Below are 19,306 nucleotides of genomic sequence, written 5' to 3' on the forward strand. Positions count from 1 at the left end.
AAGAAATAAAGGACAAAAGGCGTCCTTTATTTTGAAAAAAATTATAAAGGACAGGGGATTAAAATAAAGGACTGTCATTTAAAATACACCCAGAAAAAGGTTTAGTTATAATAACCAAGATTTGGTTATAGTGATCAAGTGGCATAGTTGGATATGGCGAAATAAATATATGGTTCACGAAAGTCTGCAATTTACTTAAGACTTCTAGTTGGGACAAATGTATATTTGTTAATAATTACAAAACGACTACCTTGATTGGACAATATTGTTAGTTGAATAAAATCATTGTTGAGCAAATATAAACAATGCTTTGGTTGATGCAAGTTTTCAATTAATTTTGTGAACTTGCTGTAGACTTGAATCAGCTAACCGTTTATTATTGGAAAAAAGTTTCAGTTTGCCACAAATAAAAATTTACTCGAGGTTTGTTGTGTTTACTTTCTTCTTTTATTTGCATATATTAAGCATCAAAATACGTACATATTTACATAAGTTAGTTAATAATAAATAATGATTGGCGCTTACACATATGTTAGTGTTTGGCCGAGCTTCTCCTCCGATTTGTGGCGTGCGCCTTGATGTTGTCTACACAAAGCGGAGGGACCTACAGTTTTACGCCGACTCCGAACGGCGATTGTATTTTTATGAGAAGCTGTTTTTCATGGCAGAAATACACTCGGAGGTTTGCCATGCCTGCCGAAGGACGTCCGCTGTTAAGAAAAACCCTTTTTTCTATATTTTTTTTATGTTGCTTTGACCAGGGCTTGAACCCAGGTGCAGCGGAGTGGAAGCGCGCACTGCTTACCACTACACCACAGCGGCCGATAAGTTAGTTACTAAAGTAAATAATACATATGTATATGGTGGTAAGAATTTCCTAAAAAACAACGATGGAACAGGAACAGTCGTTAATATCTGCTGGAAGTATACTGCTTTGATTTTTCCTTGGCTAAATAGACACTTTAAATTATAATTCACATAAATTATATATCCACTGAAAAACCCCGGTTGGCATCAAACTTTTTATTTTTAAATAACTATGCGCGCACCGAAACAACTCGCAGTGATAGCAAAACTGAAACTGAGACAAACAAGTCTGGGCATGTCATAGCACACACTTTTCTTTCTTTACCTGTCGTAGCGATCGACATGCCATAGATTACTGAGCGCTCTGGGACCAAATGCGTGTTTCACCCATATACGAACAGCAGTAGCGGAGCACTGATTTCCACGCACAATGCAATGGTCGGCATTCTAGCACATTCAAACGATTCAATAAGTGGGACTGTGTGCATTGCTCAGCTGGTGCTCTTCGGATGTAAAACACACATGTGCTCAGAGAGCGCTCAGCATTTTTTAGGGGTGGCTCACAAACCACTCTCAACCAAATCATGGTTGCCTCAACTAAGATTTGGTAACTATGACTAAACCATGTGTTGAAAGAAAGCTTATCTGCATTAGCAGAGCTTAATAACATCCTTTTATGAACCATGCGTTAAGTTGAATGGAATTTGTAGAAATATGCTTCAAAGAAATATCTATTAGTATTAACCAAACCCTTAAACTAAATTAACGATTTGGTACAACCTAGATGAATATTAGAAGCTTTAATATATTTAGTTATAATTACCAACCAATGGTTATAGTTCCCAATCCTTGGTAACAGTTCCCAAATATTGTCAAAATTCGGGAACTAAATATCTTTAGTTGTCGAACGAATCCTTTTTCTCAGTGTAAAGGACGGATGGTCACCCTACGTATGGTTCATAAAAGGATGTCATTAAGCTCTGCTAATACAGATAAGCTTTCTTTCAACACATGGTTTTGTCATAGTTACCAAATCTTAGTTGAGGCAACCACGATTTGGTTTGAGAGCGGAACAAATTCATGCTTGTGAGCAGGGTTGCCACTGACGAATAAAAATTCTTACCATCCACTTGAGAAAAATCTACCAAATCTAGAAAATATCTAGCAATAACTTTTTTAGTTAATTTAATAAAAACTGTATTTTTTCCAGTTTTTTAGTTATTTGGATAAAAATTAAAATTGTTTTTAAAGAACTTTTATTAAAAAAAAATGATATAGAGTTTGAGATTATATTAATGGCATCTTCTCGGTTTCCTTCAACCAAAAGCAAAGGTAGTGAAGCTAAAGGCAACAACGAAACTTCATCATTTGAAAAAGCTTTAAATGGAGTTACTATAGACAAATACAGCGACTCAAAAAACCGCTTGGTGATTTTTTTAATATTCACAATGTTTTTAAGTAAAAATTTGTTGGTATTTTTTTTTGTACAAGAATATTGTTTGCGCTTTAACCAAACCCATATAGAATCAAGGGTTCAAGCTATATACAACTCTTAGAAAAATTAAAAAAATGTTTGCCTAAATTTCGAATTTTTTACTCTAAATCTTTAAAAAACTTTAAGATATGGAGTTTTATAGCCCATGGAATTTTAGTATAACCAACAATGTACAACAAAGAATTCCGTTGATTTCTTTTAAATTTTTTTCCATTTTTTGTTTCATTTAACAATTTCCATTGATAAAAAATGTTGTCGATTTTTTAATTTTTTGGCATCAATCATATTGTGTAATTACATACCGGTTCATTTTTTCCTTTTATTTAAAGGCAATCAAAAGCTCCTCAGGATTCGAGTAAAATGAGTTGTAAGTGGAGCACAATACGTTCGCCTTTTATCGATATACATTTCTATGTGCATTTGTATATAAAAAGTGTGAATGAAAGTATTAGAAAATTAACGCAATAAAGTGGACTTATTTTCTGGAAAAAAATTTATAATATAAAGATAACTACAAAAAATAAAGCGGGCTTTAAAAGTTTTAATTGTTTTTCAATCAGAATACTTCAACAAAATCTACCAAAATGAGAAAAAACTTACCTTTTTACCATCCCACATTTTTTCTACCAATTTTGGTAACAATTTACCAAAGTTGCAACACTGCTTTTGAGCCACCCAAAAATAGTTCTCAGCCCTCTCTGAGCACATGTGCGTTTCACATACGAAGAGCGCCAGCTAAGCAATGCACACAGTCCCACTTACTGAATCGTTTGGAATCGTGGAAATCATTGCTCCGCTACCGCTGTTCGTATGGGTGAAACACGCGTGTGGTCACAGAGCGATCAGTAAGCTATGGCATGTCGAACACTGCGATAGGTAGTGAAAGAAAAGTGTGTGCTATGACATGCCCAGGCTTGTTTGTCTCAGTATCAGTTTTGCCATCGCCGCGAGTCGTTTCGGTGTGCGCATAGTTATTTAAAAATGTAAAGTTTGATGACAAACGGGGTTTCTCAGTGGATATATAATTCTAGTGAATTATAATTTGAAAGTATCTATTTAGCCAAGGAAAAAGCGAAGCAGTATACTTAAACCAGCAGATACTGGCCTGGGTTTTCGCACTACTATTCCTGTTTCATCGTTTCTTTTAAGGAAATTCTTACCACCATATACATATGTATTATTTACACTAGTAACTATGCTCAATATATGCAAATAAAAGAAGAAAGTAAACACAGAAAACATCGAGTAAATTTATATTTCTGTCAAACTGAAACTTTTTTTCCAATAATAAACGGTTAGTTGATTCACGTCTACAGCAAGTTCACAAAGGCTGCGTTTCTTTATATATTCCGGATAATCCCATTTCGCTGCCGGAATAAACAGAATGCGTTTGAAACATACGTCAACATATCATCAGGAATGTTCTAAAGAATAAATAAACAAAAAAGTTTATTCCAAACGTTCAGAATGAATAATGAAATGCAGCTAAAATTAATTGAAAACTTGTATCAACCAAAGCATTGTTTATATTTGCTCAACAATGATTTTATTCAACTAACAATATTGTCCACTCAAGGTAGTCGTTGCCCTGCCTGCGGGTAGGCGCGAGAATATACCTGCAGTAAGGCATGCTTGTCGTAAAAGGCGACTAAAATCCACTTGGTGTGTGTGCCCCGAATGGCATTCGTGCGTCTCGGGAAGTAGGAGGATGGCGGGAAGTATACCCTCTGAAATACCCACCAACCCTAGCAGTTTGGGACAAAACTGTAATTATGGAGAAGGCACAACGTAAGGACGTAAGTACTTAAGGTGGTACCCACGTTTGTGGAAATCCACCCACACCTGCGAAAGTAGGTATGATTAAACTTCTTAGTGGTTAATCCACCAGAGCACGGCGTTGAAGTTCGAGCAAGAGCTCCAAAAGATGTGCTTGAGGTCGGAGCGGAATCAGTGCATTCCGCCCAGACCTAAAAGAGTGGGAAGGGCCAGAAGCTGGAGCGGAAACTACTGCTTTCCGCCCGGGTGACTTAGGCCGGAATGGAATCAAATGCATTCCATCCAGGTTCTACGAGCGGATCTTAACGCTGGCGTCCCGCCTTTTCAACACGAGTAAAACGGATTGGAAATGCAAACGTTCCAACCGCCTAAAATCAGGCAGCATTCTCGAACGTTGCGCAGAGGAAAGTCTTGGCGATGGCCAACTTACGGATCTAAATGGAATCATCCACGTGCTGAGAGGAATACTAAACTCTTTACTCGTTGTGTATCTCCAAAACTACTCCAAGTTAAAGCCGAGTCCAGTAAGGCTTTAACTCCTGGCATACTTGTTTAGGATAAGTCTGCTATGAGCCGGTGATACTAGTATTCCGTTACCTGAGTATGCCTGAGTGACATCAAGCAGAAATGGCTTTCGGGCTAATGCTAGTGTCGCCCCCGTCCCGATAAAACTCTGGCAAGACTCAGGAAACGCTCTCTATTCGTCACCGTTCAGTCGGCTGTGTAGGCTCAGTTGAAGCGATCCTGACTAATACCGATCTGGCTCTGATTCAAGACCCCATAAGGGCTTGTCTCAACCCTCGCCATGGCCTCACTGTTTACATAGACAACCATGGGATCAAATAGGTAACTACGCATACGAATAGAGATAACGGCCCTGAGTGGGGACCCAACAATCAAAATGGATCAAAAAAAAACACAAGCAACAAAAACGCTACACCAAATAACTCGAGTTTGGAAATCTGTAGAGAAGGCGACTTAGATCCCTTTAAGAGGAGCTCAAAACTATCTCGCTCCCCTGTGACAACCCCAACGTGCGGAACTCCCCCAGTGGATGGGTTCCATAACTCTAACGAAGCGGGTCTGCCCGCAAAGCAACCAAAGGTTTTAGAAAACTTAGGAGTGGGAACCACATTTGAAAGGCTAGGGGCGCACATAAAATGTCTTGCGTCGATGCTAAAGGAAAAAGACGGCAAACGGCGTACTATCCACCAACCGATGAGAGACGTTATCGAGAATATCCGGTCTCTATACGAAAAGGCTGCTGCAGAAAAATGCAAGTGCAAAGATAACGAGGCAGTCTGTGTTATTGGAAGCACACAAACGTCGCCATGGCCAAGAGCAAAGCCTGGCTCCGTTCGGAGAAAAGCGGCTACTGAAGCTGTCGGCTCCCCGGCGAATAAACGCGGAAGGAACGGAGGAAGTCAACAGGGATGTCCACAACCCGTAGAAAACGGGCCTACAATGGATTCTACGGCCACAGTGCAAGCAAATAAAGACAGCGAGTGGACCGAGGTCAAAAAGAAGGAAAAACGGCCCAAACCGAAGAATGTTGCCACCACAGGAAAACTGAGGCCAGACGCAATCATCATAGAGAAAAAAGGTGAAAGCTCGTATGCCGACATCCTAAAAAAGGTTAAGAGTGATGAGAACTTTAAGAGTTTCGGGGATTCCGTATCCAAAATACGACGCACCCAGAAAGGCGATCTTCTTATCGAACTCGCGAAATCATGCCCAAAGTCGGCGGAATTAAAGGCCCTTGTGAGTGCTACCCTAGGGGACGATGCTTCGGTAAAGACATTTACTCACCGAATCCTGGTAGAATGTAAAGACATCGATGAGGTTACAACCAAAGAAGAGGTATACAATGCTATTAAATCATTGCCTGGTCTTGAAGGTATTGAGAGTTCAGATATAACTGGTCTGCGCCCTGCTTATGCTGGCACTCAAACAGCTACTATTAGCTTACCTGCTCCAAAAGCTAAGAAACTTATACAGCTTGGGAAAGTAAAGGTAGGATGGGTTAACTGTCGCATCCGCGAAAGGGTCCAGCTGAAAAAATGCTTTAAATGCCTTCAGTATGGCCACATGTCCCGTAATTGCGGTAGCACATTTGACCGGTCGAATCAGTGCAGAAAGTGTGGCACTGAGGGGCACTTCGCTAAAGGTTGTAAAAATAATCCACAGTGTATTCTGTGTAGAGCGGAAAAGAGAGAGAACATAGACCATATTACAGGCAGTTATAAATGCCCCGTTTTTAAGAAAGCTCTTACAAACAGGAAAAAATGAGAATAGTGCAAATAAACCTCAATCACTGTGAAGCTGCGCAAGATCTACTATCACAAACAGTAAGGGATCTTCAGGCAGACATGGCGATTATAAGCGAACCTTATAGGTGAAAAGATGACTGTGCGTGGGTTTGCGATAGTAAACAGGGTGCAGCTATATGGCTCTGTGGTGGACTCGCATTTCAAGGAAGGCACAGCATGGGTGAAGGTTTCGTTCGAGCTGAGGTAAACGGAATTAGCATTTTTAGTTGTTATGCAAGACCTAGCCTTACAAAAGAAGAGTATACCCTTATGCTGCGTAGTATTGCTGAAGAAGCAAACGGGAAATCCCCGCTAATTATCGCCGGTGACTTCAATGCGTGGGCAACAGAATGGGGTAGCAGACTAACAAATAAAAGAGGCGAGCTGCTGCTTGAAACTTTTGCCCAACTCGGCGTATCAATAGTAAACAGCGGGTCCACATACACCTTCCGCAAAATGGGAACTGGGTCAATTATTGACATAACGCTGGCGAGTGACTCCCCGGCCCAAAAAATTAATTGGAGAGTTAGTGAGGAGTATACCCACAGCGACCATCAAGCAATAATAATGTATATAACTCTGAGGCGACCCAAACAGATGGCAAATCTGACAGGCCCAAAATGGAAAGTATGTTAGATGGAGAGGTCCTAGCCTGCATGATGGAAGAGTTCCAACACAAAGCTGACTCGGTAGAGAGCGAGGTTGACCACCTGGTTCGTAACCTCGCATGCGCCTGTGATGCTGCTATGCCTCGAAGAGAGGTGAGGAAACAAAATTCCCCATGCTATTGGTGGAATACCGATATAAAAATATTTAGACGTCAGTGTCTGAGTGCTAGACGCAGAATGTAGCGTAGCAGAGGANGCTATGCCTCGAAGAGTGGTGAGGAAACAAAATTCCCCATGCTATTGGTGGAATAACGATATAAAAATACTTAGACGTCAGTGTCTGAGTGCTAGACGCAGAATGCAGCGTAGCAGAGGGAGGCCAGGCTTCAACGAAAACCTACAATCTCTAAGAACGGCGAGGAAGAGCTTAAAAAACGCCATAAAAGTAAGCAAACGTGAAAGCTTTAAGAAAATATGCAAAGAAGCGGATGTAAACCCGTGGGGCACGGCCTATAGAGTAGTAATGGTAAAAACTAAGGACAAGAAAGCACCGAGTACCACGTGCCCAGAAAGGCTGCGCGATATAATAAGGCTCTATTTCCACAAAGAGAAGAAGTCGTACTAAACTGTACACGATACGAATTTGTTGATGTCCCAGTTATTACGGTTAACGAATTAGAGTCCGCATGCAAGAAGATCCAAGACGGAAAAGCCCCTGGGCCAGACGGAATACCCAACAAGGCTTTAAAAGCTGCAATTAAAATGAGGCCAGATTTATTTGTAAATGTGTTTCAGACTTGTCTTAATGAGGGCATTTTCCCGAAAAGATGGAAGGTCCAAAACCTAGTCCTAATACCAAAGGGAAATAAGCAATCTGGGGAACCCTCGTCCTATCGGCCCATATGCCTATTGGACACACTGGGAAAAATCCTCGAAAAAATTATTTGCAACAGGCTTACATCGATCGCAGAAGAGAGACGCTTTCTGTCGCCACACCAGTTTGGCTTCAGGAAATCTCGTTCAACAATAGATGCTGTTAAATCAGTGGTTGACATAGCCAAAGAGGCCATCGAAGGGAAAAGGTGGCATGGAGGCAAAAAGGAATACTGTGCTGTTATAACGCTAGATGTGAAAAACGCATTTAACACTGCGAGCTGGCAGCACATAATGGAAACCCTAATCAAAATGGAGGCCCCGAATTACATTATCAGAATAATTAGGTGCTATCTCTCCGAACGGGAACTAAAGTACCGGAGCGACAGAGGAATAGAGGCGTACAGTGTTTCCGCGGGGGTACCCCAAGGATCCGTTCTCGGGCCTCTCCTGTGGAACTTAATGTACGACGAGGTTCTATGCATCGATTTGCCTCCTCGGGCAAAAATAATAGGATTCGCAGACGACATAGCTGTAGTAATAGTAGCGAAGCATATACAGGATATTGAAAGGAAAGCCAGCGAAGCTATAAAGAGAGTCAAGGCATGGCTATCATCAAGAGATCTAGAACTCGCAGATCACAAAACAGAGGCAGTATTGATAAGTAGCAGAAAGGCCATAGAGACAATAAGACTCAGTGTTGGATCAGAAACTATAATATCAAAGCCCGCAATCAAATATTTGGGGGTAATGATTGATGGCCGTTTAAACTTTAAGGTCCACCTGGAGTATGCAGCAAAGAAAGCATCGAATTTACAGGCATTCTTATCTAGAATGATGCCAAATATCGGCGGTCCCAAACATAGTAGAAGGGTATTGCTTAGTAGAGTGGTCAGCTCAGTCTCACTCTACGGTGCTCCAATTTGGTCTGAAGCAATGAGCCTAAAATATCATGCGAAGATACTCACATCTGTGTATCGCCTAAGCGCACTAAGGACTATTTTTGGATTCCGAACCATATCTGACGAAGCATCCTTCGTAATTGCCGGACTGATTCCCGTAGATATCCTGGCAAACGAGATGCAAAGAGTGTATAAGCGGGTATCTGCGGAAAGATCCAGTTTAAACCGAAAAGAAGTTATAGAGCAGGAAAGATGTCGCTCTATATAGATCTGGAAAAAGCATTGGGATGAATCGGAAAAGGGTAGGTGGACTCATAAGCTTATTCCATGCATTAAAAACTGGCTGGAAAGAACCCACGGAGATTTACACTACTACTTGACCAGTTTCTTTCGGGACATGGCCCCTACCGAGAGTATCTAAAAAGAAAAAAAAGAAGAAAAATCTGTTGTACTGTTTAAAAACTGCCTACGTTCGGTGGCAATTACTCGGAGTACAAAAACTTCATCACTTCTTTCAACTAAATTATCGATCGCGAGCTTGGCCTTTGGAAAGTTCAACCATCTCCTTAACTGCTTGCATGGGCAGACGTTAGAAACGGTCAAGGCGATCCAAGTGTCCATTGAGAATTACAGAAAGGCTCTATTTAGGTTAAAATCACGCTCACTTTAATGGAAAATATAGCAACGCTATTCGAATTACCGTCTACGAAAATGCATTATTGAAGTCAACTTCGCAGTCTTGCTGACAATATTTCCGCCCTCCGTGGCTCTTTACAATCGTTAGGTAAGGACACTGATATTCGCCATTCTAATTAACATTGTGATGCAAAAATCGTCGCATCTTGATCTCAACACACCGAGTAAGGTGGACAATAAGTCTGCCAAAAGAGTCGAAAAGCATCTCTCCGCACGTCACGCTCTTGGCGGCGGCTTCCAGCGCTTCAACGATATGAATATTGCAGATCGATTTAGCAATGTGAAAAGACTTTTCCTTTGTATAAACCGCCTTTCGAAAACCCACGAGGTCAGTCACTGCTCATCTGCATTCAAATGCAAGGTCTGCGGGCGTGCTCACCATACTATGCTACATCGCTCAAGATCTTCGACTTCTCTTTCTACATCTTTACCACCACCCGGACCATCATCGGAACCATCTTCATCTCCATCTCAGACTTCTTCGACATCAGCTGCTGTGCACACCCATATTGAAACCCCATCCCAAGACGCTATTATTCTAGCTACAGCTATTTTCCTCGTTCGTAACGCCACTGGAGGCTATCAACTAGGTAGATCACTTCTCGATTCTTGCTCACAGGTGAATTTTGTCACCAACGAATTCTCACAAAAACTTCGACTGCCACGTGAAAAGCATAATGTTCACATTGACCATCGGGGATACAAGCACTCAAATAAAATACAAAAGGTACTAACGTTAAATCTCACGTGAAGACCAAATGCCCGTGAAGAATTTGGCCCACACAAACATCCGTCACCAAAGCAGCCAGCCATACAATAAGCCATCGCAACACAAGCCAGAGCAGCCAGCGACACAACAAGTCATAGCAACACCCGACAGCCTCTTCGTTGCTGCGCGACCACGCAACATCAAGCACATAGCCTATTGAAGATACAACACAGCCGCAAAGAGTCAGTCCGCACGGATCTGGGGACGCGGTTGAACAGCTAAACCTGAATGGAGAGATTTCTTGTGCGTCGGCAAATAACACCACAAGTAGAGAGCAATAGAACCGAGTGAGAAGTACGGCTGAGTGCAGGAATTGATTGTACGTCGGCAAATAATACCACGAGACATCGCCACTCAGAAGTAGTGAACACTAAACTCGGCTTCGATCACCGCCCACCACAGTATACGTGAAGCCGCGTACGAGTGACATCAACGGCGGCAACAAGAGCGTTGCTCACCCGCCGTCAGCAGACCGACATCAGAGCCACTCACCGGCGTAACTAGGGCGCTACTCTCCGGCGACATCAAAGCTCCGCTCATCGGCGGGACTAGAGTGATACTCTCCGGTGTTACCAGAGCACTACTCATCGGCGCGACCAGAGAACACCTTGTCACTGACATCAGAGCGCTAATCTCCGACATTACAAGAGCGCTACATACCGGCGCCACCAGAGCGCTACTCACCGACGTTGTTAGAGCGCCACTCACCGCCGCGACCAGAGCGCGACCCACCTACGGTGCAAGAGCGCTACATATCGACGCGGCCACAGCACCACTTACCGACGTTAGCAGCGTACCACTCATCGGTGTCAGCAGAGCGCTGCTCTCCAGTACTAAAGCCACACCATTACGGCATAACGGGCCAGTAACGGAACCGTGTGCCGTTACCCAGCCTCCATGCGACGTTACTGAAATTTTCTATCGTGATCTTCTTTTGTTATATGTTTATATAAAATAAGAAAGTTAGTCAATAAAGTACGATTTACCAGAGCCCCGGAACTACAAATTTATTGTAACGAACCCTGGACACGGCGAGTATACCCCAGCATTGTAGAAGAAGCATTAGGGCAACAAAAACGTTTCGTTACACTCGCTTTACAAATTTTGAACTTCCTTTAAACTTTTGCGTGACGTTACATACTCATACCAGCCTGAAACTGAGATAGATATTTCCTCCTGGGATCTTCTAGAAAATAATACCCTTGCCGAAGAAAAGTTATTGAAATCTAGACGCATTGATTTGCACCTTTGTACGGAAAGTTTCTTTGATGTGCTATCTGTTGGTCAAATCAACTTAGGCGATAATTTGCCCACACTCCAAAAAATCCTGCTGGGTTGGGCAGTGTCGGGAAAATATAATTCTACAGCAAAAAGTTCGCCTTCACCAGCATGTCTTCTTTCGTGCGAAGAGTCAATATATTTTAATCTTAAGCAGCTATGGAAATTATGGAAATTGGAAAAAGTACCGTCGACTGCGGGGCTCTCTGACGAGCAAGCAACCTGCGAATAATTTTTGTGAAAACCGTTTAAATTTTTCGCCTGCTTTTAACTAATATCAGTCCTTTCTTGGAACTTCACGAGAGACGGCACTGCGTAGGTTCATTGCGCTAGAACGCCTCTTGAAATGTATGCCAGAAACAAAAGCGCAATACGTAAGCTTTATGCAAGAGTACGAAAAGCCCGGCCACATCAGCGCTGTCGAAAACCCCGCTCTCATCGCGCCACACTTTTTTATCCCTCATCACTATATGCTGAAACGGAATAGGACGTCAACGAAGCTGTGCGTAGTCTTTGTCATAATAAATGATATTGGCTGACTTCCAAAACGTACCAATACAAAGTTTGGATACTGTTCTACAGCGGTATTTAAACTGTTTGCATATGCAGAGCTGCGAAACATTGCAACCATATACATTGCATATTTTGAATATCTAATAAAAACAATGATCACCATTTCGGAATATTTCATTTTTAAAACACCAGTGGGAATCAAAAACAAACGAAGCTTCAACTTTGTTTCTGATGCGCTGAGTACTCTAGCGATGCGTTTCGGTAACTTTTCGGATGCGTTTTGGAAAAGTATACATTGTCAACCAATTTTAATTCGGTGTTTTGGAACATTTAACTTTGTACGTATGCAATGCAATTGACATTTTGGGAGTCAGCCATTCTTATGGTCGGCGCAACTATACAAGAGGAGTTGTTCACGCTGCTAAGCTTTCGCTCACTTCGCTGCGTTGTCACTGCTGAAATCGTTAAGTCTGCGTTCAAACACGGAAACTCGAGTTTCTTATTATCGGAGATTTTTCTTTTGGTGTTGTCCTTTGCATTCACACACAGAAACTCTTTTGTACGCAGTTGTTGTTGTCAGCTGTGAATCGCCAACTTGAATTACTCACACGAACGAGAGCACAAAGCGTGTTTCCAGAGTACGGGCGACTCGGTACCTGTCCCCTTTCCTCGTCGCTCTCTCCCCTACAAGCTTCGAGTTTCCGCAACAAAAGTTTTCGTGTCTGAACGTCGACTAAGATGTACAGGGAGATCCCGTCGATGCCCAAGACCGTCCTAAGGCTCTCACTGCGCTCATCCGCCTCAGGTTTTGGATCATCAACACTTGAAATGTGGCTCGCCGCAATGCTCGATTATGCATTGACTGCGTGCGATATCGTCCGAATCTTCCCCAACAAGGGATGGGAAACCTGCCTGTCGAGCGCCTCATACCTTTCCGACCGTTTTCTCGCTGTGCTGTGGACTTTTTCGGACCTGTTAGCACATATCTGCGAATAACAGCAAAAACACCGTATAAGACATACATCGCCATATCTGTATACCTTTGGTCGAAGGCGGTGCATATTGAAGCCGTTTCCGACTTAACTACTGACGCATTTATCGCGCCGCTTAAGCGAATGATCGGCAGAAGAGGTTTGCCAACTGACATTTTCTGTGATAACGCCACCAATTTTGTTGACTGAAACAGTCTTTATTCGACACAGACAGAGATCACCACATCTCCTCATCAGACTTCTGCACTGGAATTCGACACAGCGACCCCAGCGTGCAGCCAAGCGACATTAGCACTTCATTAGTATAAATATTAAGATTTCTTTATTGTTGTAGGGATTTATTATGTAATAACTTTCAAATATAACTTTGTTATAAGTTACTTTAACATGTTAGATTTAAGCATGTTTGTTTCAAATATTCATTTTCTTAAACCGAAAATTTTCAATTTTTTGTCGTTACATTTTCATTGGAGTTGATCACAAGATCGTTTTTGAAATTATTTAATATATATTTTAAAATAAATTTTAAGATTCAATATATTAAATGACCTACATTTTTGGCGATCCTGCCGGTCTGTAAATTTGAATCAGACTAATTGGCAACGAGTATGTATGTCTACAATTCCGAATATTGCTGCGAAATTCAATATAACTAACAGCAACATCGATTGCAGCAAAAGAAGTTAAAAAATTAAAACCATTGATTAAACATGTCAACATTGGTTGAATCAGCAATGAAATATTAAGGGCAGTTTTTCTCTACACATTAGCGAATATATCTGTCGCAGTTTCTAACTTTGTCGAGGTCGTAGTCAAAATTACCGTCGCAGATACAGTCACAGTTGCGGATACAGTCACGGTCGCAAATACAGCCACAGTCAAGTATCATCTCCAACGTTCAATAAGGGTGAGCTTATTCAATCATTAATATAAGAGTGAATTATTGTCAGCAAATTCCGAAGATAATCATAAGTTGTGAATTGGCCAGATTTGTCACGCACTATTGAACTATATCGAGGAAATACAAATAATTGCGACGCGTTTATACATGCTGAAATGCAATTCAGCACAAAAAATATAACGCAAGAGACAACTAAGTATGAGTATACAATTACTGCACTTCCGCAGGAAGTGATAGCGAAAATTTTAGATTTTATACAGAATCCGCCAGAAAGCAACAAGTTTACTGCATTAAAGAAGGAAGAAGAAAGATTTTATCTGATTCTCTAATGGGCGATCGTAAGCCTTCAGAATTTTATAGGTATATGCTTCTACTTTCTGGTTCCACTTTTAGCTCAGACGTTATTAAGAAACTTTGGCTAAAGAAATTGCCGAAAAATATTAGTTTACATTTAGTTCAAACATTAGTGACATGAATCAATTGACGAAATTAGCAGACAACATTTGGGAGCAAATTAATAATAATGAGGAAGCTTCTGTGAGTAATTTTCAAAAACCTAAAGAAGATAAATCAACTATCGAAACATTGTGTGAAAATTTTCAAAAATTTACTATGGAACTGAGTGAAATTAAGAATGAAATGAAACAAGGTCGATTAAGTGTGCGTTCGGTCAACTGGAATCGTTTCAGAAGTCCTTTAAGTGATGGATCAAAACCTCGTGAAAATCCGAACTGGTTATGTAGGTATCACTATAAATTCGGAGACAAAGCTCGGAAATGTGAGAAACCTTGTGCTTTTTTTAAATATAATAATACGAAAAACTAAAATCCTCCGTTGTTGCAGCGACAAATAACGGAAACTTAGTTTTTCTACACGTCGCCTCTTTATTTACGATAGAAGAAATCAACTACATTTTTTAATTGACAGTGGTGCCGAAATTTCGGTATTTCCTGTATCCAAATTTCTATGTACTAAAAAATCTGAGGATTTGGTTTTAGCAGCAGCAAACGGTTCGTCAATTTCCACTTACGGAAAACAACTTTTAAATATGAATTTAGGTTTAAGATGGGATTTTCCTTTTTTATTTTTGAAAGCTGACATTGGAAAACCTATAATAGGAGCCGATTTTCTGTGTAAATATGGTCTTCTTATTGATATTAGACATAAATGTTTAGTTGATCACTTAACAAATCTTTCTGTTAATGCAATATCGTCTTTTTGTAATGTTCCGCTTCCGAAAATTTTCTCAGTGGATAATCAATATGCGAAGTTGTTGAAACAATTTCCTGCACTAATTGCAGAACCAGAGGCTAATGACTGGCGGCTTTGTGGTGATTTCCAAAGATTAACACCCCTATTCTGCAACGCTTTCGTATTCGGATTTTGCTACGAATTGTAGAAACGGTATGCTACAATCTGAAACGTATCTTCGAACTTTCGAAATTCGTAACAATAACATGCCTAAAACGAACGAGCGAGATTTTTTGTGTAATTTTGTACGAAAACAATTCTGTGTCGGAGGCGAGATAAAAGATGTAAATCGAGGTGTGTTTCCAGGAAATATTAGTGGTGTTTATTTAAACAGACAAATTTGCCTTTGCCATATACGTATATTTTTATCCACTGCTTTATATAAACGAGCAAAAAAGAATCTTTGTTGCCCCTTATCGAGAAATTGGGTCCGGTTTAGTAATTTGTACAATGATTTTCGGTTGTTGTGTCCAAACGCACGACCCGAACCCGAAAACTTTAACATACACGTGTAATCAAAAGATTAAGCTTTTATTTAAAATAAATCTTTCAGATTTCCGACCATAGCTTATTAATAAATTCCAATTAATTTGCATCATGCAATGTTTTTGCTAATTTCGATGCTGGTTCTGCGCAAAAATACTGTGATATGCACAAGAAACATTGTATACCTTTGACATGCGGAAGGCCCTCCTCTCCAGCAACACAGAAAGGAGAGTTCTACTTAGTTATAATTCCTAAGCGCGGCGAGAGCAGAAGCAAGCGCAACAGGTGGTGGACCTAACAAATTGCATGTTTTCAATGGCTTGGAAGAAGCTGTTATTGCATTAACTGGATTGAAAACCAGTTCTTCAGGCATAGGAGGAGTTCTGGCTTATGGTTCAACAATTCAACCAGAAGCTGACATGGATGTGCCCATGGTTACTATGCCCGGCAGCTCCGCATATCTTTGTGAGTCCATTGCCATAGCGCGCTCTTACTCCGCTGCTGAAAATCCATCAGAATCCATAATTTTTCTCAAAATATTTAAAATTAACCAATTTACTATAAACAAGCACATGATAAGTGTTTTTTAATTCCTTTCCACTTTGTTTGCCTTCATACAGCTGACTTCGAAAAACAACTGATAGCTGGCAATGCTGCACATTTTTCCGCAAGGCTTGCAGCATATCGATTTTTCGTTTTTCGTAACATAGCTACGAATTTCGAATTACGAAAATTCGGGTTCTGGAATAAGGGTGTAAATATTGTGACTGTACCAGATCGTTACCCTTTGCCTCATATTTACTACTTTAACATGAATCTCAGGGGTAATAGGATATTTTCAAAATTAGATTTAGTAAGGGCATACCATCAAATTCCAATGGCAGAAGATGTTTATAAAACAGCAATTACTACTCCGTTTGGTATGTTTGAGTTGAGTTCACCCGCATGCCATTTGGTCTTAGGAATTCGGCACAAACGTTTCAAAGATTGATCAATGAAGTAGTCAACAATTTTGTTTTTGCTTACATTGATGATCTTTTAGTTTCAAGCGAAACTGACGAACAGCATTTAAAAGATCTGAGTGTACTTTTTGAGCGTTTGAGCAGTTTAAACATCAAACAAAGTAAATGTATTTTTGGTGTAACAAATATCGTTTTTTTAGGACACAATATATCTGAGGCGGGAATAAAACCTTCAGAAAATAGAATAGAGGCCATCCGGAATTTCGAGCTACCAAAGTCAATAAGGTTCATCAGTTCATAGGTATGGTTAATTACTATCATAGATACATTCCAAAAGTACCAGAGTTGACTGGTACAATCTACGATTTGATTAACAGAGCGAATAAGAAACAGCAAAATTTTAGTTTGGCACGATACATCTACTAATGCCTTTATATGCATTCAAGAGAAATTTGCGTCTACGATATTGTTGAATCATTTTAACAAAGATGCCAAAATATCTTTAACGGTGGATGCATCTAATACGGCAGTTGGTGGTGTTATACAACAACAATGTGATGACAAGTCTGAAACATTTGCTTTTTTTTAACTTTCTCCAACGGAAATCAAATATAGTGCTTTTGACAGAGAACTATTAGCAATTTATTTTAGTATTAGGGCATTTTCGGTATCTATTAGAAGAACGACAATTTACTGTTTTTACAGACCATAAGCCCTTAATTTTTGCTCTTGACTCGAAAACCGAACGCAGCCCAAGACAAACAAGGCACTTAGAGTTTATAGCAGAGTTTACTAATGACATACAGTATATGACGGGTCAAGCAAATATTGTGGCTGATCCGTTATCACGGGCGTTTGAAGTGGGTGTGATTAATAACGCAGAACTTAATTTTAAAACCTTGCAGAGTGAACAACAACAGGACAACGAACTTCTTGAACTTGTTTCTGGACAAAATCTTCGAAATCTTGAATTAATTAAAATTCCTATTCTAAATTTTAATATTTGGTGTGAAGTGTCAGGAGAAAATCCCAGACCATTCATTCCAAATAGTTTACGAAAAACTGTGTTTGTTATGCTACATGGAACTACGCATCCTGGTACGAGGGCAACACGTCGATTAATTGTCAAAAAGTATTATTGGCCAAGTATGAACATGGAAATACACTTATGGTCTAAAGAATGTATTGATTGTCAGAAATCTAAAATTTTTCGTCACACTAAGTCTCCAGTTAAGAAAATTACAATACCAACGAGTAGATTTGAACATATTCATATAGATATAGTTGGACCTCTACCTGTATTAAAAGGTCATCGGTATCTTTTGACAATAGTTGATAGGTTTACTTTCTGCCCAGAGGTATATGCTTTAAGGGATATTTCTGCAAAAACGGTTGCTAGTAAGTTTTTTGAAGTGAAACTTCTTAGGCGGCGGTATCACAAAAATGGAGAGTGAAAGTTTTAAAACTGAAAACGTTACATGAGTGAGAAGGAAGATAGACATAGGTAGTATAGGGAAGGGAAAAAATAAATACAGTGAAACCTCTCCTAACGGACACCTCTATTAGACGGACACCTCCCTTGGGCGGACATTTTTTCCTATACCAAGTTTTAAGTATAAATTTCGGAACAAATTACTCTCTTTTAAGCGGACACTCTCTTGGCCGGACGCAGACAGTTATTTTGCATAAAATTGACACAAAAACTCTATTGGGCGGACGCGAACCTCTTATCAACGGACATTAAGATTTCTTTTCATAACAAATCAAACAAAAACCTCCGTTGAGCGGACGCGAACTCCTCATAGGCGGACTACTAAATGGAAAAAGGGGACTTCCCGCACAAAATTTGATTGTTATGCACACATTTAGTTTGGTTTGCGCAGTGGTTTAGGTTCGTTATTTGACTTGTCAGAAACCCTTGGAGACTGATAAAAACATGAAAACTATTGATGAAAAAGGTACTGACACTGAAAAAAATTAAAAATAAAACTTACGTCAATCGACAATTTCCAATTTTTTTATTGAATCTATGATTTTGTGTAGTTTATGGACTAAAATGTAATATTTATTTTTATTTTGTTATTGCTTAATATGTACTTACGCACATAAAGGAAATGTGAACTTTTGAAAAAATACATGCACATTTTTGTTTGAACGATGTAATATCAATATCTTTTATTCAAATATGAAATAGTGACTATTCAATTAATTAAAACATTAAAAAGTTCTAAAATAGGCTTCCCCTCCATTAATCGGACACGTCTCCTGGGCGGACAAAAAATGACTGACGGTGAGTGTCCGCCCAAGGGAGGTTTCACTGTAAAGCGACGCATGACGGGTACGAGTACCTACATATGTATGTTTGAATGCACGTATGTATGTATACATATATATATATATATATACAACAAGCTCATTGCGCATTTCAGCTCTGCCGCTACCAAGCAATATCATATATATAAATAGGCAATCATGTTTCCTTTACACCCCTTTTCGGGCTAAACTATACTTCTAAGGTATAAACAGTTATATATCATTAGAAAGGTATTTTGATGCTGATGTGCAGGCAATTTTTAAAATTTCAAATCAGTTTAAAATAGAGCGAAAAAATCAATTCAAAAGTCACACCAATACCAATGCCATACATGTACATGGTTGGGGCGGAAATGCCCCCTAAATGTATGCTTT

The 19,306-nt window shown here is 40.1% G+C and overlaps 1 protein-coding gene across 1 annotated transcript in view; it reads left to right on the forward strand.

The window, feature by feature from the left end:
- The first annotated feature begins 2,133 nt into the window (after window positions 1–2,133).
- Window positions 2,134–19,306, forward strand: part of LOC108361189 (uncharacterized) — a 27,728-nt gene continuing 10,555 nt past the window's right edge. Inside the window, exons 1-3 of the mRNA XM_017613758.1 lie at window positions 2,134–2,139; window positions 5,157–5,159; window positions 5,304–6,266. Of these exons, the coding sequence (XP_017469247.1) occupies window positions 5,543–6,266 (724 nt within the window). The 5' untranslated portion in view covers window positions 2,134–2,139; window positions 5,157–5,159; window positions 5,304–5,542. The remainder of the gene's footprint in view (window positions 2,140–5,156; window positions 5,160–5,303; window positions 6,267–19,306) is intronic.

The sequence above is a fragment of the Rhagoletis zephyria genome, unplaced genomic scaffold (genome assembly GCF_001687245.7).
Source record: "Rhagoletis zephyria isolate East Lansing unplaced genomic scaffold, Rhagoletis_zephyria_1.1 Rzeph_scaffold_00711, whole genome shotgun sequence".
Lineage (NCBI taxonomy): Eukaryota > Metazoa > Arthropoda > Insecta > Diptera > Tephritidae > Rhagoletis > Rhagoletis zephyria.